The sequence below is a fragment of the Scyliorhinus torazame genome, chromosome 16 (assembly GCF_047496885.1).
Source record: "Scyliorhinus torazame isolate Kashiwa2021f chromosome 16, sScyTor2.1, whole genome shotgun sequence".
In the NCBI taxonomy this organism is placed as follows: domain Eukaryota; kingdom Metazoa; phylum Chordata; class Chondrichthyes; order Carcharhiniformes; family Scyliorhinidae; genus Scyliorhinus; species Scyliorhinus torazame.
In genome coordinates, this window is record NC_092722.1 from 191,119,949 (window position 1) to 191,142,728 (window position 22,780).

The 22,780-nt window shown below is 52.1% G+C and overlaps 1 protein-coding gene across 5 annotated transcripts in view; it reads right to left on the minus strand.

The window, feature by feature from the left end:
- Positions 1 to 22,780, minus strand: part of LOC140393331 (slit homolog 1 protein-like) — a 477,252-nt gene that overhangs the window by 417,380 nt on the left and 37,092 nt on the right. For all 5 annotated transcript variants that reach the window (XM_072479670.1, XM_072479671.1, XM_072479669.1 and 2 more), the window contains exons 2-4: positions 20,668 to 20,739; positions 10,770 to 10,841; positions 5,843 to 5,914 (exon numbers count right to left, since the gene is read on the minus strand). In XM_072479670.1, coding sequence (XP_072335771.1) covers positions 5,843 to 5,914; positions 10,770 to 10,841; positions 20,668 to 20,739 — 216 coding nt within the window. The remainder of the gene's footprint in view (positions 1 to 5,842; positions 5,915 to 10,769; positions 10,842 to 20,667; positions 20,740 to 22,780) is intronic.

The following is a 22,780-nucleotide window of genomic DNA, read 5'->3' on the forward strand; positions in this document are numbered from 1 at the left end:
GGGAGTGCCGCACTGTCAGAGGGTCAGTACTGAGGGAGTGCTACACTGTCAGAGGGTCAGTACTGAGGGAGTGCCGCACTGTCAGAGGGTCAGGACTGAGGGAGCGCTACACTGTCAGAGGGTCAGTACTGAGGGAGTGCCGCACTGTCAGAGGGTCAGTACTGAGGGAGTGCCGCACTGTCAGAGGGTCAGTACTGAGGGAATGCTGCACTGTCAGAGGGTCAGTACTGAGGGAGTGTCGCACTGTCAGAGGGTCAGTACTGAGGGAGTGCTGCACTGTCAGAGGGTCAGTACTGAGGGAGTGCTGCACTGTCAGAGGGTCAGTACTGAGGGAGTGTCGCACTGTCAGAGGGTCAGTACTGAGGGAGTGCAGCACAGTCAGAGGGTCAGTACTGAGGGAGTGCTGCACTGTCAGAGGGTCAGTACTGAGGGAGTGCCGCACTGTCAGAGGGTCAGTGCTGAGGGAGTGCCGCACTGTCAGAGGGTCAGTACTGAGGGAGTGCCGCACTGTCAGAGGATCAGTACTGAGGGAGTGCTACACTGTCAGAGGGTCAGTACTGAGGGAGTGCCGCCCTGTCAGAGGGTCAGTGCTGAGGGAGCGCCGCACTGTCAGAGGGTCAGGACTGAGGGAGCGCTGCACTGTCAGAGGGTCAGTACTGAGGGAGTGCTGCACTGTCAGAGGGTCAGGACTGAGGGAGTGCTACACTGTCAGAGGGTCAGTACTGAGGGAGTGCCGCACTGTCAGAGGGTCAGGACTGAGGGAGTGCTGCACTGTCAGAGGGTCAGGACTGAGGGAGTGCTACACTGTCAGAGGGTCAGTACTGAGGGAGTGCCGCACTGTCAGAGGGTCAGGACTGAGGGAGTGCTACACTGTCAGAGGGTCAGTACTGAGGGAGTGCCGCACTGTCAGAGGGTCAGTACTGAGGGAGTGCCGCACTGTCAGAGGGTCAGTACTGAGGGAGTGCCGCACTGTCAGAGGGTCAGTACTGAGGGAATGCCGCACTGTCAGAGGGTCAGTACTGAGGGAGTGCCGCACTGTCAGAGGGACAGTACTGAGGGAGTGCCGCACTGTCAGAGGGTCAGTACTGAGGGAGTGCTGCACTGTCAGAGGGTCAGTACTGAGGGAGTGCCGCACTGTCAGAGGGTCAGTACTGAGGGAGTGCCGCACTGTCAGAGGGTCAGGTCTGTGCCGCACTGTCAGAGGGTCAGTACTGAGGGAGTGCTGCACTGTCAGAGGGTCAGTACTGAGGGAGTGCCGCACTGTCAGAGGGTCAGTACTGAGGGAGTGCGGCACTGTCAGAGGGTCAGTACTGAGGGAGTGCTGCACTGTCAGAGGGTCAGTACTGAGGGAGTGCCGCACTGTCAGAGGGTCAGTACTGAGGGAGTGCTGCACTGTCAGAGGGTCAGTACTGAGGGAGTGCTGCACTGTCAAAGGGTCAGTACTGAGGGAGTGCTGCACTGTCAAAGGGTCAGTACTGAGGGAGAGCTGCACTGTCAAAGGGTCAGTACTGAGGGAGTGCTGCACTGTCAGAGGGTCAGTACTGAGGGAGAGCTGCACTGTCAAAGGGTCAGTACTGAGGGAGTGCTGCACTGTCAGAGGGTCAGTACTGAGGGAGAGCTGCACTGTCAATGGGTCTGTACTGAGGGAGTGCCGCACTGTCAGAGGGTCAGTACTGAGGGAGAGCCGCACTGTCAGAGTGTCAGTACTGAGGGAGTGCTGTACTGTCAGAGGGTCAGTACTGAGGGAGAGCTGCACTGTCAATGGGTCTGTACTGAGGGAGTGCTGCACTGTCAGAGGGGCAGTGCTGAGGGAGTAGCTGTGTGCTTGTGGTCTCATAAAGGGGACGACTTATAAGTGGCCTTGGCTTCTGCACAATCTCTCACTGAGACAGCAGGCCTTCCGCAAGGTTGCGACACAAGACGCAATTATGGGGTCACAAGTGAAAGGCAGCAATAAAGTGTTAGAGTTTTACAACTTAAAAAGAAGCCCTATGGCCCATCATGTCTGCACCTCTCTTCAGAGCTGAAACATTCTAGCCAAGGCAACATCCTGGTGAATCTCCTCTGCCCCCTCGCCAGTGCAATCACATCTTTCCTGTAGTGTGGTGGCGAGAATGGCGCACAGTACTCTAGCTATGGCCTATGTGCAGTCTATATAGCTCCATCATAACCTTCCTGCTCCTGTATTCTATGCCTCGGCTAATAAAGGCAAATTTCCCATATGCCTTCTTAGTGTGGTGTAATGATATGTAAAATATAATTTGTGTATATAACACGATAACAAAACTGTGTGTAAGCATTCGTGCCTGCATGCACAGATTACAATTCAAGCTTCCGAACACAGGTGGCATTGCTCTTGGAGAACGTCATTGGAAGACACGCCACATGTGAGACAGGATGTATTCTAGCATCCGACCACAGGTGGCGTGACGACAGGAGACCGTCTCTGGAAGACTCGCCACATGGTGAGACAGGGCGCATTCTAGCATCCGACCACAGGTGGCGTGGCGACAGGAGAAGGTCACTGGAAGACACCCACATGGTGAGACAGGATGCGTTCTAGCATCCGACCACAGGTGGCGTGGCGACAGGAGAAGGTCACTGGGAGACACCCACATGTGGGAGACAGAACCCGGACAGCACAGAGAGACACAAGCTGGACAGCAGGCACAGACTGCAGTCATAGATCGAGCAGCTCCTGAGCCAACAGTAATTAATGATAGTTAATCATAATTGTTTGTATTTAGCCGCCGTATCCAACTGTAATCTTAGTAGACATCATAGAAACCCTTTAGTGTTTTAGTTAATTAATAAACAGTTTGTTCATTTACAAAGCCGCATGTTCTCTGCTCACTTCAACTACAAAGACCTCACCACCCGTGAATACAGAGAATTGGTTGCTGGGAGGTCCGATAAACATTTCCATCCTCACATGTTGTTCTATTGGGGGGGGGGGGTCGCCATCGGCAGGACTGGAAGATATCGCCGTTGGGCCAGGCCGAAAAATTTCAGCGCCTGCCTTTTTCATCAACAGGCCCAAATGCTCCTTTTCCCCCAGCCCCATGGTCTGGAACCGTCCTCGTCGTAACCGCACCCCCACTCAACAACTGAAGCTCTTCCCTCACCTCCGTGAACAGCTCTCGTAACACCCCCCCCCCCCCTCCCACCCAGAGACGTCGGAGGTGCTAAAATAGGGTCACACCCAGAAAAGGTTTGGGAAGCACTGGCTTACAGGGAACATGGCACCAGGTTAATCATCACGGAGGCTACATGAGCAATAATGAATTCCTCACGGCCACTGTGAAGAGCAGAGATGCACAATTGGAGGAGAGCCAGGATCTCGGGAGTTACTCGGAAAGGCATTTGTTAAGGGAAGGATTTCAATAACAAACTTCAAAAAAACACCTTGAGATCTCGTTGACTCCGTGAAAAGCAGACTTCATTCCCAATCCTGCACAAATCAAACCTTTCGAGAATGCACAGGGGGCGCTACACCTGGCCTCAGCCAGACGACTCTTGTGGAATAAGATAAAGTGACCTGGCCCAGTCATCCCTTCCCCATCCTGTCGCCTTGTGTTTCCAGCCTTACTACACCGGTACCAGGGACGAGTGGTTCCAGTTCACCCGAGGATCTGGGATCGCCCTCCGGAAAAATGGGAAGCTGAAGATGAATAGAAATGTTCACGGTGGGAGAGATCTTTTTTTCATTATTCGGTGAGTTAAGTGGATTTGGAATGAATCTTATGTTCTTATAGGGATTCGGAGATATGGTGTACGGGCCGGAGAGTGGAGCTGAGTCCACAAAGATCAGCCATGATCTCATTAAATGGCGGAGCAGGCTCGAGGGGCCAGATGGCCTACTCCTGTTCCTAGTTCTTATGTTCTTATGAATCGTTTGGCTGGGTGGCAGAGGCAGGTTCAGTAATAACTTTTAAAAAGAAATTGAACAAATATTTCAGCAGGCAAATTCTCCAGCCTCTTTGGGATGGGGGTGGAGAGTGACACCAATTGGATAATGTCAGTGCACAGTTTTGTAGATAGTTGGCCATCAATGTATATAGTTATTGATGCGACCTCCAGCCAGCTGCTGGCGATAGAGATCCACCATGTGACTCGAGATATCCAGCAGTTGGTAGTAAGTCGTACAAGCGGATAGTCACACTAGAAGTAGCTCCACGAGAATTCACTGATCTCATTTATTTGTTACTGTTTGTATCACAATTCATTAGTTATCTTTCCACGTGCTCATCTTGTTAATAAATCATCTTAGTAGTCAAAGAACGAGATATTCTGTGTGCATCTGTACTCCGGCCATAACACAGAACATAACAGAACATTCTTTCAGAGAGAGGGCATGCCTTGGTCGGCCCATCAGACACTTTCTGTACCAAATGTTTCTTACATCGTTTGTGTTGCTGTCCTCCACCTAAATTAGGACATTGGATCCTATATGTTCCTTTAAAGTAAATTGGGCATTGTACACTTTGGGTTTCCCCCAGCCATGTACAATGCAGTGGTTGCTGTGAGGGTCAGCAAGATGAAATTGTCACCTTGACGCCGACACTATGAACATAGCTGCTCTAACCTGCCCTAAATCTTCAACTATTCCCTACCTGTTTTGTTCAATGGAATCTGCACTGAAATTTCAAAACAAAAGGAAGCCATTCGGCCCATTCTGCCTGTGCTAGCTCCACATCACTGCCCGTTCCCCTGTATTCCAGCTCCCAGCGTGTTTTACCCTCCTGAAACTCACCCAACCATTTGTTCCCTGACTAACATTCCAAGTAATCAGACAGCTGGAAATAGGTATATATTATTGGGCAGCACGGTAACATTGTGGATAGCACAATTGCTTCACAGCTCCAGGGCCCCGGGTTCAATTCCCGGCTTGGGTCACTGTCTGTGCGGAGTCTGCACATCCTCCCTGTGTGTGTGTGGGTTTCCTCCCGGTGCTCCGGTTTCCTCCCACAGCCCAAAGATGTGCGCGTTAGGTGGATTGGCCATGCTAAATTGCCCTTAGTGTTGGGTGGGGTTACTGGGTTATGGGGTTAGGGTGGAGGTGTTGACCTTGGGTAGGGTGCTCTTTCCAAGAGCCGGTGCAGACTCGATGGGCCGAATGGCCTCCTTCTGCACTGTAAATTCTATGATTCCAAAGAATCCTTTGTGACAGGTCCTGTGTGTACTATAGCCTCAGGGAAAGAGTGGTTACCAGGTAGCAAGGCTGCCATCTAATTATAGTACACACGCTCCACTCAATGTACACACGCTCCACTCAATGTACACACGCTCCACTCAATGTACACACGTTCCACTCAATGTACACACGTTCCACTCAATGTACACACGTTCCACTCAATGTACACACGCTCCACTCAATGTACACACGTTCCACTCAATGTACACACGTTCCACTCAATGTACACACGCTCCACTCAATGTACACACGCTCCACTCAATGTACACACGCTCCACTCAATGTACACACGCTCCACTCAATGTACACACGTTCCACTCAATGTACACACGCTCCACTCAATGTAAGGGAGTTCTGACAGATTCAGGCAAGTCTATGGGTTATAATCGGGAACATCTTACACTGATCATTCTACAAAGAAAAATAGCAGAGCAAAACAAATAATTTTATTGCAAAGAGAATGTTACAGCAGAAAGACGAGATCATGGTGTATGTGATCAGCGTGTTAAATCTGGGACAGAGAATGAGAGCGCAGTGACTATTTGACGAAGACTCTACAATTTCACATCTGCACTGATTTGTACAATGATTTATTTCAGTATTATATTCTCAGCAGTCAAAGGGGTAATTGGCCAGGATATTACTCACAGTCTGTAGAGAGTAGGGTTCCTCTGAAAGAGTAATTCCGGCAGAACCTGGAGCTGATTGCGATTCAGCCGCCTGCAAAATGAAAGGAGCAGTCAGCATTGAGGCGAGCGACCCCTAACTAACAGTGCAACCTCTTGCTGGGGTACTGATCACCCCCACGCACTGAATCCCCTCTCGCACTGAATCCCCTCTAGCACTGAACCCCTCTCGCACTGAACCCCGCTCACAATGAACCCCTCTCACACTGAACCCCCTCTCGCACTGAACCCCCTCTCGCACTCAACCCTCTCTCGCACTGAACCCTTTCTTGCACTGAACCGTCTCTCGCACTGAACCTACTCTCACACTGAACCCCCTCTCACACTGAACCCCCTCTCGCACTCAACCCTCTCTCGCACTGAACCCTCTCTCGCACGGAACCCTCTCTCGCACTGAACCCTCTCTCGCACGGAACCCTCTCTCGCACTGAACCCTCTCTCGCACGGAACCCTCTCTCGCACTGAACCCTCTCTCACACTGAACCTACTCTCACACTGAACCCCCTCTCACACTGAACCCCCTCACACGCTGAACCCCCTCTCATACTGAACCACCTCACACTGAACCCCCTCACACACTGAACCCCCTCTCACACCGAACCCCCTCACACTGAACCCCCTCACACTGAACCCCCTCTCACACTGAACCCCCTCACACTGAACCCCCTCACACTGAACCCCCTCTCACACTGAACCTACTCTCACACTGAACCCCCTCTCACACTGAACCACCTCACACTGAACCCCCTCTCACACTGAACCCCCTCTCACACTGAACCCCCTCACACTGAACCCCCTCACACTGAACCCCCTCTCACACTGAACCCCCTCTCACACTGAACCCCCTCTCACACTGAACCCCCTCACACACTGAACCCCCTCTCATACTGAACCCCCTCTCATACTGAACCCTAACCCTAACCCCCTCTCACACTGAACCCCCTCACAAACTGAACCCCCTCACACTCTGAACCCCCTCACACACTGAACCCCCTCACACACTGAGCCCCCTCTTGCACTGAACCCCCTCTTGCACTGAACCCCCTATCGCACTGAACCCCCTCTCGCACTGAACTCACTCTTACACTGAAAGCCCTCTCGTACTGAACCCCCTCTCGTACTGAACCCCCTCTCACACTTAACCCCCTCTCACACTGAACTTCATCTCACACTGAACCCCCTCTCGTACTGAACCCTCGCTCACACTGAACTCCCTCTAGCACTGAACCCCCCTCACACTGAACCCCCTCTCGTACTGAACCCCCTCTCGCACTGAACCACCTCTCACACTGAACCCCCTCTCACACTGAACCCCCTCTTGTACTGAACCCCTCTCACACTGAACCCCCTCTCACACTGAACCCCCTCTTGTACTGAACCCCCTCTCACACTGAACCACCTCTCGCACTGAACCCCCTTTCATACTGAACCCCGTCACACACTGAACCCCCTCACACACTGAACCCCCTCTCGTACTGAACCCCCTCTCACACTGAACCCCCTCTCACACTGAACCACCTCTCGCACTGAACCCCCTTTCATACTGAACCCCGTCACACACTGAACCCCCTCACACACTGAACCCCCTCACACACTGAACCCCCTCTCACACTGAACCCCCTCACACACTGAACCCCCTCTCACACTGAATCACCTCTCGCACTGAACCCCCTTTCGTACTGAACCCTGTCACACACTGAACCCCCTCATACACTGAACCCCCTCACACTGAACCCCCTCTCGTACTGAACCCCCTCTTGTACTGAACCCTCTCTCGCATTGAACCCCCTCTCATACTGAACCCTCTCTAACACTGAACCTCCTCTCACACTGAACTCCCTCTCACACTGAACCCCCTCTCGTACTGAACCCCCTCTCACACTGAACCCGCTCTCACACTGAACCCTCTCTAACACTGAACCTCCTCTCACACTGAACCCCCTCTCGTACTGAATCCCCTCTCGCATTGAACCCCCTCTCGCACTGAACCCCCTCTCGTACTGAATCCCCTCTCGTACTGAATCCCCTCTCGTACTGAATCCCCTCTCGTACTGAATCCCCTCTCGTACTGAACCCCCTCACACACTGAACCCCCTCTCACACTGAACCTCATCTCACACTGAACCCCCTCTCATACTGAACCCTCTCTCACACTGAACCTCCTCTCACACTGAACCCCCTCTCGCACTGAACCCCCTCTCATACTGAACCCCCTCTCATACTGAACCCCCTCTCGTACTGAACCCCCTCTCGTACTGAACCCCCTCTCGTACTGAACCCCCTCACACACTGAACTCCCTCTAGCACTGAACCCCCCTCACACTGAACCCCCTCTCACACTGAACTCACTCTTACACTGAACACCCTCTCGTACTGAACCCCTCTCGTACTGAACCCCCTCTCGTACTGAACCCCTTCTCACACTGAACCCCCTCTCGCACTGAACCCCCTCTCGTACTGAACCCCCTCTTGTACTGAACCCCTTCTCACACTGAACCCCCTCTCACACTGAACCCCCTCTCACACTGAACCTCATCTCACACTGAACCCCCCTAGTACTGAACCCTCTCTAACACTGAACCTCCTCTCATACTGAACTCCCTCTCGCACTGAACCCCCTCTCGTACTGAACCCCCTCTCACACTGAACTCCCTTTAGCACTGAACCCCCCACACAACCCCCTCTCACACTGATCCCCCTCTCACACTGAACCTCATCTCACACTAAACCCCCTCTCGTACTGAACCCTCTCTAACACTGAACCTCCTCTCACACTGAACTCCCTCTAGCACTGAACCCCCTACACAGAACCCCCTCTCGTACTGAACCCCCTCTCACACTGAACTCCCTCTAGCACTGAACCCCGTACACTGAACCCCTTCTCGTACTGAACCCCCTCTCACACTGAACTCCCTCTAGCACTGAACCCCCTCTAGCACTGAACCCCCTCTCACACTGAACCCCCTCTCACACTGAACCCCCTCTCACACTGAACCCCTTCTCACACTGAACCCCCTCTCACACTGAACCCCCTCTCACACTGAACCCCCTCTCACACTGAACCCCCTCTCACACTGAACCTCATCTCACACTGAACCCCCTCTTGTACTGAACCCCCTCTCGTACTGAACCCCCTCTCGTACTGAACCCCCTCTCACACTGAACTCCCTCTAGCACTGAACCCCCCACACTGAACCTCATCTCACACTGAACCCCCTCTCATACTGAACCCTCTCTAACACTGAACCTCCTCTCACACTGAACCCCCTCTCACACTGAACCCCCTCTCGTACTGAACCCCCTCTCACACTGAACCCTCTCTCACACTGAACCCTCTCTCACACTGAACCCTCTCTAACACTGAACCTCCTCTCACACTGAACCCCCTCACACACTGAACCCCTTCACACACTGAACCCCCTCTCAAACTGAACCCCCTCACACGCTGAACCCCCTCACACGCTGAACCCCCTCACACGCTGAAGTCCCTCTCACACTGAACCCCCTCACACTGAACCCCCTCACACACTGAACCCCCTCACACACTGAACCCCCTCACATACTGAACCCCCTCACACGCTGAACCCCCTCACACGCTGAACCCCCTCACACGCTGAAGTCCCTCTCACACTGAACCCCCTCACACTGAACCCCCTCACACTGAACCCCCTCTCGTACTGAACCGCCTCCACACACTGAACCCCTCACGCACTGAACTCCTCACACACTGAACCCCCTCTCATACTGAACCCCCTCACTCACTGAATCCCCCTCACACTGAACCCCTCTCGCACTGAACCCCCTCTCACACTGAACCCCGTCTCACACTGAACCCCCTCTCGCACTGAACCCCCCACACTGAACCCCCTCTCGTACTGAACCCCCTCTCACACTGATCCCCCTCTCGCACTGAACCCCCTCTCACACTGAACCCCCTCTCACACTGAACCCCCTCTCGCACTGAACCCCCCACACTGAACCCCCTCTCGCACTGAACCCCCTCTCGCACTGAACCCCCTCTCGCACTGAACCCCCTCTCGCGCTGAACCCCCTCTCGCGCTGAACCCCCTCTCGCGCTGAACCCCCTCTCGCGCTGAACCCCCTCTCGCGCTGAACCCCCTCTCGCGCTGAACCCCCTCTCACACTGAACCCCCTCACACGCTGAACCCCCTCTCGCACTGAACCCCTTCTTGTACTGAACCCCCTCTCGCACTGAACCCCCTCTCACACTGAACCCCCTCTCGCACTGAACCCCCTCTCGCGCTGAACCCCCTCTCACACTGAACCCCCTCTCACACTGAACCCCCTCTCACACTGAACCCCCTCTCACACTGAACCCCCTCTCACACTGAACCCCCTCTCACACTGAACCCCCTCATACGCTGACGTCCCTCTCGTACTGAGAACTCCAGATACATTCTCACCACAACCTGAATTCTCCCTCTGTGTACCCGAACAGGCGCCGGAATGTGGCGACTAGGAGATGTTGCTGACAATGAAGGTAACTTCATTGCAGTGTTAATGTGCGCCTACTTGTGACAATAAAGATTATTACTGTGATAGTTATGACTGTTTTTCAGCTCAGTCCTCTCAAGCTCAGGATCACTGTTTGAGCACCCTATGTCGAGGGCAGGGATTGAACCTGTGTGGGACCAGGGGCAGCACCCTCTCCAGCGTGGCCCAGTGCCACAATGCCCTCTGTTTTAAGATGCTGGTAAGATGAGGTGATAGGGCAATGTGGAGAAGCCGTGTGCAACATAAATACTAGCAGTGTTCAGCTGGGCTGAATGGCCATCTTGTGTACTGTAAATTCAATGTAATTTGATGCACTGAAATCGAAAATCCATGCACGGGATTGGAGAGATGGTGAAATGAAACTTTCTACTTACAATCTTTCCAACTCCTTCATATCATCAAATGCTCCTCGTTCAATGGAACTGATGTGATTCTCCATAAGTTGTCTGGGAGGAGAGAGAGCGAGATAAGGGTTATAAAATATTAACATAGAGGCAAGCTGGTCATTGGAGACAGACTCTGAATACAAGAGTAACGGCCGTCACAGAAACCGGTCTTCAATCCAGTTCCAACAGGTAAAGTCGAAAGCACAGAATTGTCCATAAATTAGGAGACCCACTCCGAACACTCCACCAGAAAGCAGGGACTCTCTTCAGCCATTTAGGCCCAGGCACTACAGAAGATTGCTTTAGGTCCAAAATATTCTGAGGGTGCATATTACAGCACAGGGTTAGATACAGAGTAAAGCTCCCTCTACACTGCCCCCATCAAACACTCCCAGGACAGGTACAGCACAGGGTTAGATACAGAGTAAAGCTCCCTCTACACTGTCCCCATCAAACACACCCAGGACAGGTACAGCACGGGGTTAGATACAGAGTAAAGCGCTCTCCACACTATCCCCATCAAACACTCCCAGGACGGGTACAGCACGGGGTTAGATACAGAGTAAGTTTAGTAAGTTTGCAGACGACACAAAGGTTAGTGGAATTGCGGATAGCGATGAGGACTGTCAGAGGATACAGCAGGATTTAGATTGTTTGGAGACTTGTGCGGAGAGATGGCAGATGGAGTTTAATCTGGAGAAATGTGAGGTAATGCATTTTGTAAGGTCTAATGCAGGTAGGGAATATACAGTGAATGGTAGAACCCTCAAGAGTATTGAAAGTCAAAGAGATCTAGGAGTACAGGTCCACAGGTCACTGAAAGGGGCAACACAGGTGGAGAAGGTAGTCAAGAAGGCATACGGCATGCTTGCCTTCATTGGCCGGGGCATTGAGTATAAGAATTGGCAAGTCATGTTGCAGCTGTATAGAACCTTAGTTAGGCCACACTTGGAGTATAGTGTTCAATTCTGGTCGCCACACTACCAGAAGGATGTGGAGAGGGTGCAGAAGAGATTTACCAGAATGTTGCCTGGTATGGAGGGCATTAGCTATGAGGAGCGGTTGAATAAACTCGGTTTGTTCTCACTGGAACGAAGGAGGTTGAGGGGAGACCTAATAGAGGTCTACAAAATTATGAGGGGCATAGACAGAGTGGATAGTCAGAGGCTTTTCCCCAGGGTAGAGGGGTCAATTACTAGGGGGCATAGGTTTAAGGTGAGAGGGGCAAGGTTTAGAGTAGATGAACGAGGCAAGTTTTATACACAGAGGGTAGTGGGTGCCTGGAACTCGCTACCGGAGGAGGTGGTGGAAGCAGGGACGATAGAGACATTTAAGGGGCATCTTGACAAATAAATGAATAGGATGGGAATAGAGGGATACGGACCCAGGAAGTGTAGAAGATTGTAGTTTAGTCGGGCAGCATGGTCGGCACGGGCTTGGAGGGCCGAAGGGCCTGTTCCTGTGCTGTACGTTTCTTTGTTCTTTGTTCTTATAGCTCCCTCTCCACTGTCCCCGTCAAACACTCCCAGGACAGGTACAGCACAGGGTTAGATATAGAGTAAAGCTCCCTCTGCACTGTCCCCATCAAACACTCCCAGGACAGGTACAGCACGGGGTTAGATACAGACTAAAGCTCCCTCTACACTGTCCCATCAAATACTCCCAGGACAGGTACAGCACAGGGTCAGATACAGAGTAAAGCTCCCTCTACACTGTCCTCATCAAACACTCCCAGGACTGGGACAGCACAGGGATAGATACAGAGTAAAGCTCCCTCTGCACTGTCCCCATCAAACACTCCCAGGACAGGTACAGCACGGGGTTAGATACAGAGTAAAGCTCCCTCTACAATGTCCCCATCGAACACTCCCAGGACAGGTACAACACGGGGTTAGATACAGAGTAAAGCTCCCTCTACACTGTCCCCATCAAACACTCCCAGGACAGGTACAGCACGGGGTTAGATACAGAGTAAAGCTCCCTCTACATTGTCCCCATCAAACACTCCCAGGACAGGTACAGCACGGGGTTAGATACAGAGTAAACTCCCTCTACCCTGTCCCCATCAAACACTCCCAGGACAGGTACAGCACGGGGTTAGATACAGACTAAAGCTCCCTCTACACTGTCCCATCAAATACTCCCAGGACAGGTACAGCACAGGGTCAGATACAGAGTAAAGCTCCCTCTACACTGTCCTCATCAAACACTCCCAGGACTGGGACAGCACAGGGATAGATACAGAGTAAAGCTCCCTCTGCACTGTCCCCATCAAACACTCCCAGGACAGGTACAGCACGGGGTTAGATACAGAGTAAAGCTCCCTCTACAATGTCCTCATCGAACACTCCCAGGACAGGTACAACACGGGGTTAGATACAGAGTAAAGCTCCCTCTACACTGTCCCCATCAAACACTCCCAGGACAGGTACAGTACAGGGTTACATACAGAGTAAAGCTCCCTCTACAATGTCCCCATCAAACACTCCCAGGGCAGGTACACACGGGGTTAGATACAGAGTAATGCTCCCTCTACACTGTCCCCTTCAAACACTCCCAGGACAGGTACAGCACGGGGTTAGATACAGAGTAAAGCTTCCTCCACACTGTCCCCATCAAACACTCCCAGGACAGGTACAGCACGGGGTTAGATACAGAGTAAAGCTCCCTCCACACTGTCCCCATCAAACACTCCCAGGACAGGTACACACGGGGTTAGATACAGAGTAAAGCTCCCTCTACAGTGTCCCCATCAAACACTCCCAGGACAGGTACACACGGGGTTAGATACAGAGTAAAGCTCCCTCTACACTGTCCCCATCAAACACTCCCAGGACAGGTACACACGGGGTTAGATACAGAGTAAAGCTCCCTCTACACTGTCCCCATCAAACACTCCCAGGACCGGTACACACTGGGTTAGATACAGAGTAAAGCTCCCTCTACACTGTCCCCATCAAACACTCCCAGGACAGGTACAGCACGGGGTTAGATACAGAGTAAAGCTCCCTCTACACTTTCCCCATCAAACTCTCCCAGGACAGGTACAGCACGGGGTTAGATACAGAGTAAAGCTCCCTCTACACTGTCCCCATCAAACACTCCCAGGACAGGTACAGCACGGGGTTAGATACAGAGTAAAGTTCCCTCTACACTGTCCCCATCAAACACTCCCAGGACAGGTACAGCACGGGGTTAGATACAGAGTAAGTTTAGTAAGTTTGCAGACGACACAAAGGTTGGTGGAATTGCGGATAGCGATGAGGACTGTCAGAGGATACAGCAGGATTTAGATCGTTTGGAGACTTGGGCGGAGAGATGGCAGATGGAGATTAATCCGGACAAATGTGAGGTAATGCATTTTGGAAGGTCTAATGCAGGTAGGGAATATACAGTGAATGGTAGAACCCTCAAGAGTATTGAAAGTCAAAGAGATCTAGGTGTACAGGTCCACAGGTCATTGAAAGGGGCAACACAGGTGAAGAAGGTAGTCAAGAAGGCATACGGCATGCTTGCCTTCATTGGCCGGGGCACTGAATATAAGAATTGGCAAGTCATGTTGCAGCTGTATAGAACCTTAGTTAGGCCACACTTGGAGTATAGTGTTCAATTCTGGTCGCCACACTACCAGAAGGATGTGGAGAGGGTGCAGAAGAGATTTACCAGAATGTTGCCTGGTATGGAGGGCATTAGCTATGAGGAGCGGTTGAATAAACTCGGTTTGTTCTCACTGGAACGACGGAGGTTGAGGGGCGACCTGATAGAGGTCTACAAAATTATGAGGGGCATAGACAGAGTGGATAGTCAGAGGCTTTTCCCCAGGGTAGAGGGGTCAATTACTAGGGGGCATAGGTTTAAGGTGAGAGGGGCAAGGTTTAGAGTAGATGAACGAGGCAAGTTTTATACACAGAGGGTAGTGGGTGCCTGGAACTCGCTACCGGAGGAGGTGGTGGAAGCAGGGACGAGAGAGACATTTAAGGGGCATTTGACAAATACATGAATAGGATGGGAATAGAGGGATACGGACCCAGGAAGTGTAAAAGATTGTAGTTTAGCCGGGCAGCATGGTCGGCACGGGCTTGGAGGGCCGAAGGGCCTGTTCCTGTGCTGTACATTTCTTTGTTCTTTGTTCTTATAGCTCCCTCTGCACTGTCCCCGTCAAACACTCCCAGGACAGGTACAGCACAGGGTTAGATATAGAGTAAAGCTCCCTCTGCACTGTCCCCATCAAACACTCCCAGGACAGGTACAGCACGGGGTTAGATACAGAGTAAAGCTCCCTCTACAATGTCCCCATCGAACACTCCCAGGACAGGTACAACACGGGGTTAGTTACAGAGTAAAGCTCCCTCTACACTGTCCCCATCAAACACTCCCAGGACAGGTACAGCACGGGGTTAGATACAGAGTAAAGCTCCCTCTGCACTGTCCCCATCAAACACTCCCAGGACAGGTACAGCACAGGGTTAGATACAGACTAAAGCTCCCTCTACACTGTCCCATCAAATACTCCCAGGACAGGTACAGCACAGGGTCAGATACAGAGTAAAGCTCCCTCTACACTGTCCCCATCAAACACTCCCAGGACTGGGACAGCACAGGGATAGATACAGAGTAAAGCTCCCTCTGCACTGTCCTCATCAAACACTCCCAGGACTGGGACAGCACAGGGATAGATACAGAGTAAAGCTCCGTCTGCACTGTCCCCATCAAACACTCCCAGGACTGGGACAGCACAGGGATAGATACAGAGTAAAGCTCCCTCTGCACTGTCCCCATCAAACACTCCCAGGACAGGTACAGCACGGGGTTAGATACAGAGTAAAGCTCCCTCTACAATGTCCCCATCAAACACTCCCAGGACAGGTACAGCACGTGGTTAGATACAGAGTAAAGCTCCCTCCACACTGTCCCCATCAAACACTCCCAGGACAGGTACAGCACGTGGTTAGATACAGAGTAAAGCTCCCTCTACACTGTCCCCGTCAAACACTCCCAGGACAGGTACAGCACGGGGTTAGATACAGAGTAAAGCTCCCTCTACACTGTCCCCGTCAAACACTCCCAGGACAGGTACAGCACGGGGTTAGATACAGAGTAAAGCTCCCTCTACAATGTCCCCATCAAACACTACCAGGACAGGTACAGCACAGGGTTAGATACAGAGTAAAGCTCCCTCTACACTGTCCCCGTCAAACACTCCCAGGACAGGTACAGCACGGGGTTAGATACAGAGTAAAGCTCCCTCTACAATGTCCCCATCAAACACTCCCAGGACAGGTACAGCATGGGGTTAGATACAGAGTAAAGCTCCCTCTACACTGTCCCCGTCAAACACTCCCAGGACAGGTACAGCACGGGGTTAGATACAGAGTAAAGCTCCCTCTACACTGTCCCCGTCAAACACTCCCAGGACAGGTACAGCACGGGGTTAGATACAGAGTAAAGCTCCCCCTACACTGTCCCATCAAACACTCCCAGGACTGGGACAGCACAGGGTCAGATACAGAGTAAAGCTCCCTCTACAATGTCCCCATCAAACACTCCCAGGACAGGTACACACGGGGTTAGATACAGAGTAAAGCTCCCTCTACACTGTCCCCGTCAAACACTCCCAGGACAGGTACAGCATGGGGTTAGATACAGAGTAAAGCTCCCTCTACAATGTCCCCATCAAACACTCCCAGGACAGGTACAGCACAGGGTTAGATACAGAGTAAAGCTCCCTCTACACTGTCCCCGTCAAACACTCCCAGGACAGGTACAGCACAGGGTTAGATACAGAGTAAAGCTCCCTCTACAATGTCCCCATCAAACACTCCCAGGACAGGTACAGCACAGGGTTAGATACAGAGTAAAGCTCCCTCTACACTGTCCCCGTCAAACACTCCCAGGACAGGTACACACGGGGTTAGATACAGAGTAAAGCTCCCTCTACAATGTCCCCATCAAACACTCCCAGGACAGGTACAGCACGGGGTTAGATACAGAGTAAAGCTCCCTCTACAATGTCCCCATCAAACACTCCCAGGACAGGTACAGCATGGGGTTAGATACAGAGTAAAGCTCCCTCTACACTGTCCCCATCAAACACTCCCAGGACAGGTACAGCACGGGGTTAGATACAGAGTAAAGCTCCCTCTACAATGTCCCCATCAAACACTCCCAGGACAGGTACAGCATGGGGTTAGATACAGAGTAAAGCTCCCTCTACACTGTCCCCGTCAAACACTCCCAGGACAGGTACACACGGGGTTAGATACAGAGTAAAGCTCCCTCTACACTGTCCCCGTCAAACACTCCCAGGACAGGTACAGCACGGCGTTAGATACAGAGTAAAGCTCCCTCTACAATGTCCCCATCAAACACTCCCAGGACAGGTACAGCATGGGGTTAGATACAGAGTAAAGCTCCCTCTACACTGTCCCCGTCAAACACTCCCAGGACAGGTACAGCACGGGGTTAGATACAGAGTAAAGCTCCCTCTACACTGTCCCCGTCAAACACTCCCAGGACAGGTACAGCACGGGGTTAGATACAGAGTAAAGCTCCCTCTACACTGTCCCATCAAACACTCCCAGGACTGGGACAGCACAGGGTCAGATACAGAGTAAAGCTCCCTCTACAATTTCCCCATCAAACACTCCCAGGACAGGTACACACGGGGTTAGATACAGAGTAAAGCTCCCTCTACACTGTCCCCGTCAAACACTCCCAGGACAGGTACAGCACGGGGTTAGATACAGAGTAAAGCTCCCTCTACAATGTCCCCATCAAACACTCCCAGGACAGGTACAGCACAGGGTTAGATACAGAGTAAAGCTCCCTCTACACTGTCCCCATCAAACACTCCCAGGACAGGTACACCACGGGGTTAGATACAGAGTAAAGCTCCCTCTACAATGTCCCCATCGAACACTCCCAGGACAGGTACAACACGGGGTTAGATACAGAGTAAAGCTCCCTCTACACTGTCCCCATCAAACACTCCCAGGACAGGTACAGCACGGGGTTAGATACAGAGTAAAGCTCCCTCTGCACTGTCCCCATCAAACACTCCCAGGACAGGTACAGCACAGGGTTAGATACAGACTAAAGCTCCCTCTACACTGTCCCATCAAATACTCCCAGGACAGGTACAGCACAGGGTCAGATACAGAGTAAAGCTCCCTCTACACTGTCCCCATCAAACACTCCCAGGACTGGGACAGCACAGGGATAGATACAGAGTAAAGCTCCCTCTGCACTGTCCTCATCAAACACTCCCAGGACTGGGACAGCACAGGGATAGATACAGATTAAAGCTCCGTCTGCACTGTCCCCATCAAACACTCCCAGGACTGGGACAGCACAGGGATAGATACAGAGTAAAGCTCCCTCTGCACTGTCCCCATCAAACACTCCCAGGACAGGTACAGCACGGGGTTAGATACAGAGTAAAGCTCCCTCTACAATGTCCCCATCAAACACTCCCAGGACAGGTACAGCACGTGGTTAGATACAGAGTAAAGCTCCCTCCACACTGTCCCCATCAAACACTCCCAGGACAGGTACAGCACGTGGTTAGATACAGAGTAAAGCTCCCTCTACACTGTCCCCGTCAAACACTCCCAGGACAGGTACAGCACGGGGTTAGATACAGAGTAAAGCTCCCTCTACACTGTCCCCGTCAAACACTCCCAGGACAGGTACAGCACGGGGTTAGATACAGAGTAAAGCTCCCTCTACAATGTCCCCATCAAACACTCCCAGGACAGGTACAGCACAGGGTTAGATACAGAGTAAAGCTCCCTCTACACTGTCCCCGTCAAACACTCCCAGGACAGGTACAGCACGGGGTTAGATACAGAGTAAAGCTCCCTCTACAATGTCCCCATCAAACACTCCCAGGACAGGTACAGCATGGGGTTAGATACAGAGTAAAGCTCCCTCTACACTGTCCCCGTCAAACACTCCCAGGACAGGTACAGCACGGGGTTAGATACAGAGTAAAGCTCCCTCTACACTGTCCCCGTCAAACACTCCCAGGACAGGTACAGCACGGGGTTAGATACAGAGTAAAGCTCCCCCTACACTGTCCCATCAAACACTCCCAGGACTGGGACAGCACAGGGTCAGATACAGAGTAAAGCTCCCTCTACAATGTCCCCATCAAACACTCCCAGGACAGGTACACACGGGGTTAGATACAGAGTAAAGCTCCCTCTACACTGTCCCCGTCAAACACTCCCAGGACAGGTACAGCACGGGGTTAGATACAGAGTAAAGCTCCCTCTACAATGTCCCCATCAAACACTCCCAGGACAGGTACAGCACAGGGTTAGATACAGAGTAAAGCTCCCTCTACACTGTCCCCGTCAAACACTCCCAGGACAGGTACAGCACAGGGTTAGATACAGAGTAAAGCCCCCTCTACAATGTCCCCATCAAACACTCCCAGGACAGGTACAGCACAGGGTTAGATACAGAGTAAAGCTCCCTCTACACTGTCCCCGTCAAACACTCCCAGGACAGGTACACACGGGGTTAGATACAGAGTAAAGCTCCCTCTACAATGTCCCCATCAAACACTCCCAGGACAGGTACAGCACGGGGTTAGATACAGAGTAAAGCTCCCTCTACAATGTCCCCATCAAACACTCCCAGGACAGGTGCAGCATGGGGTTAGATACAGAGTAAAGCTCCCTCTACACTGTCCCCATCAAACACTCCCAGGACAGGTACAGCACGGGGTTAGATACAGAGTAAAGCTCCCTCTACAATGTCCCCATCAAACACTCCCAGGACAGGTACAGCATGGGGTTAGATACAGAGTAAAGCTCCCTCTACACTGTCCCCGTCAAACACTCCCAGGACAGGTACACACGGGGTTAGATACAGAGTAAAGCTCCCTCTACACTGTCCCCGTCAAACACTCCCAGGACAGGTACAGCACGGCGTTAGATACAGAGTAAAGCTCCCTCTACAATGTCCCCATCAAACACTCCCAGGACAGGTACAGCATGGGGTTAGATACAGAGTAAAGCTCCCTCTACACTGTCCCCGTCAAACACTCCCAGGACAGGTACAGCACGGGGTTAGATACAGAGTAAAGCTCCCTCTACACTGTCCCCGTCAAACACTCCCAGGACAGGTACAGCACGGGGTTAGATACAGAGTAAAGCTCCCTCTACACTGTCCCATCAAACACTCCCAGGACTGGGACAGCACAGGGTCAGATACAGAGTAAAGCTCCCTCTACAATTTCCCCATCAAACACTCCCAGGACAGGTACACACGGGGTTAGATACAGAGTAAAGCTCCCTCTACACTGTCCCCGTCAAACACTCCCAGGACAGGTACAGCACGGGGTTAGATACAGAGTAAAGCTCCCTCTACAATGTCCCCATCAAACACTCCCAGGACAGGTACAGCACAGGGTTAGATACAGAGTAAAGCTCCCTCTACACTGTCCCCGTCAAACACTCCCAGGACAGGTACAGCACAGGGTTAGATACAGAGTAAAGCTCCCTCTACAATGTCCCCATCAAACACTCCCAGGACAGGTACAGCATGGGGTTAGATACAGAGTAAAGCTCCCTCTACACTGTCCCCGTCAAACACTCCCAGGACAGGTACACACGGGGTTAGATACATCATGCAGCAACTTGTCTGCTTCGTACACCAGCTCTGACCCATTCACTCTGGTTGAAGAGACAGACAGGTTCTGTTCTTCCCAACCTAACATCAGCCACGTTTAAACCTGTGTTTGCTTCTAGCAAGATACCCTGAACAGAAACTATTCTACACAGGCGGGCATAACGGTGCTCCCGTGTGAACAGTACCACTACAGAGGAACGTTTCTGCCCTTTTATTTTCTCTCAACGTCGTTACTGGTGATACTCACAGAACCCGAATGTGTCTGAGTCCCGAGAAGTCACTTTTGCTGATCTGTGAAATGTTGTTTCCATTGAGCTCCCTGTGAAATAAACCAGGGAAATCGTCAATAATACTCCAGCTCCAAGTCTGAACCTGGACTTAAACTGGGGCAACAGCCCCAGGACCCGCCAGCTCTCTTTCTGTTGCTCTGTCTCAGTGTCAATTCTTGATGCAAACCGCCAGGGAGCGATCGCTGACCAGCTCTGTGACCGAGTGGGGCATCGCAGGAGGGCACGCCCTGCGTTGCTGTACACAGCTGGGTTAGGGTTAAAAGAGAAGAAGCACCTGCATTTATATAGCACCTTTCATGACCCCAGGAGGGGGCGTTGTGGTGCAGTGGGAGCACACCTCCCACTGGACCAGACGCTCCAGGTTCAGGTCCAACGCTAGGACGTGTTGGCCAAGGAAGGAACGTCGCTAACGAGGTAATCAGCTCTGGAATTATTCCACCACTTCCCCCACTATTCCCCAAAGGGTAGGAAAAAGTGTGGGTGTGAAGATACACAATGGAAAATGATCCCACGTCACGCAGGAAGTGTGCCAGCCAATTAGCGCACAGCAAGCATGAACAAACAGTCATGTGACAAAGAGCAGATCACCTGTCCTCGTGATGTTGACTGCGGGATACATATTGGTCAGGGCTCAGGGGACAATTCCTGCTCTTCTTTGAACAGAGGCTGTAAGATCTTTAACCAGACCCACAACCACTGTCCCCCACGTAATCCAGGGCTGACAATCCCCATGCGGCACAGAGGGAGTGCTGCACGGTTGGAGGTGCTGCTTTTCAGATGAGGCATTGAACACAATAATAATAATCGCTTATTGTCACGAGTAGGCTTCAAATGAAGTTACTGTGAAAAGCCCCTAGTCGCCACATTCCGGCGCCTGTTCGAGGAGGCTGGTACGGGAATTGAACCCGCGTTGCTGCCTTATTCTGCATTATTAGCCAGCTGTTTAGCCCACTGTGCTAAACCAGGCCCTATACCAAGGCCTGCCTGCGTTCTCAGCAGGCAGCCGCGTAGAAGAACCCGCGGCAATATTTCAAAAACTAGAAATAGCGATCCCCCCAGTGTCTTGTCTGATATTTATCGCACAAATAACCTCACTAACAATTGGGCTATTACCTTGCTGTTGTGGCGATTCCTACGTGCAAATTGCCTGCCAGGTTTCCTATAAGTGCCCGCCCCGGTAGAATACACAATCCCTGGGCACTATTTTGAAGGCCGGTGGGAGAGTTCCCTCTGTTATCCTCACCGATGTGTAGCCTATAACTCAGAATCACTGGTTAATGTCTGACTGACATTTGTTGGAGTTTTCGGTGCACAGTTGGCCGTTGCTATCCTTGCCCGACAAGAGTAACTGGACTTTAAATGTACTTTATTAGTTGTAATGTTGCAGGGACATCTGATCCTGTGAAATGAATGCAAATTGGGTTTTTTTCTGTAACGCTATAAGCGAAGGTTGAGTCGGTGGGTTGGGGGCGGGGGAGGGGGGGGGGGGGTGGGGGGGGGTGACTAGTTGCCACTCGGCTCGCTTTTAATTTCAGGGGGAGTTAACCACTTACCTGGGATGTTCAGGGGAAAGTTCTTGGACAAAGTGGTTTCAATCTCTCAGCCCGTTAAATATATATCTGTGCGCACCCACTCCAGCAGTTAGCTCCCCAGCTTTTAGCAGGAGCTGGCTGGCATAACGATCTTAATGAGGTTTCTAAACAACGATGACAAACACATCTGCTTTCTCACCACTCAATGACAGGTTTGAAGACCGCTACAGGCCTGGAGCGGGGGAAGGCCAGGAGGTGGGCCGTGGGGTCGGGGTGGACGGACACGGAACACCGATGCTGCAAATGGAAAGGCAGCCATGCAGCGGCGCACGCCACTAACAGCCCACTGTCAACTTAGGGACACAGGTAGTACAAGGCTTCCCCACAGGCCAGCAACGCCCCCCCCCCCCAACGCCCCCTGCCCCCCCCCCCCCCCCCCAACCCCAACCCTCAAGGTGACCTCTGGCCCCAGCTGGCCCATCAGCGGGATGCACGCACTCCAGCAAAGCCAGTGCTACTTGTTGACTGGGATGGTATG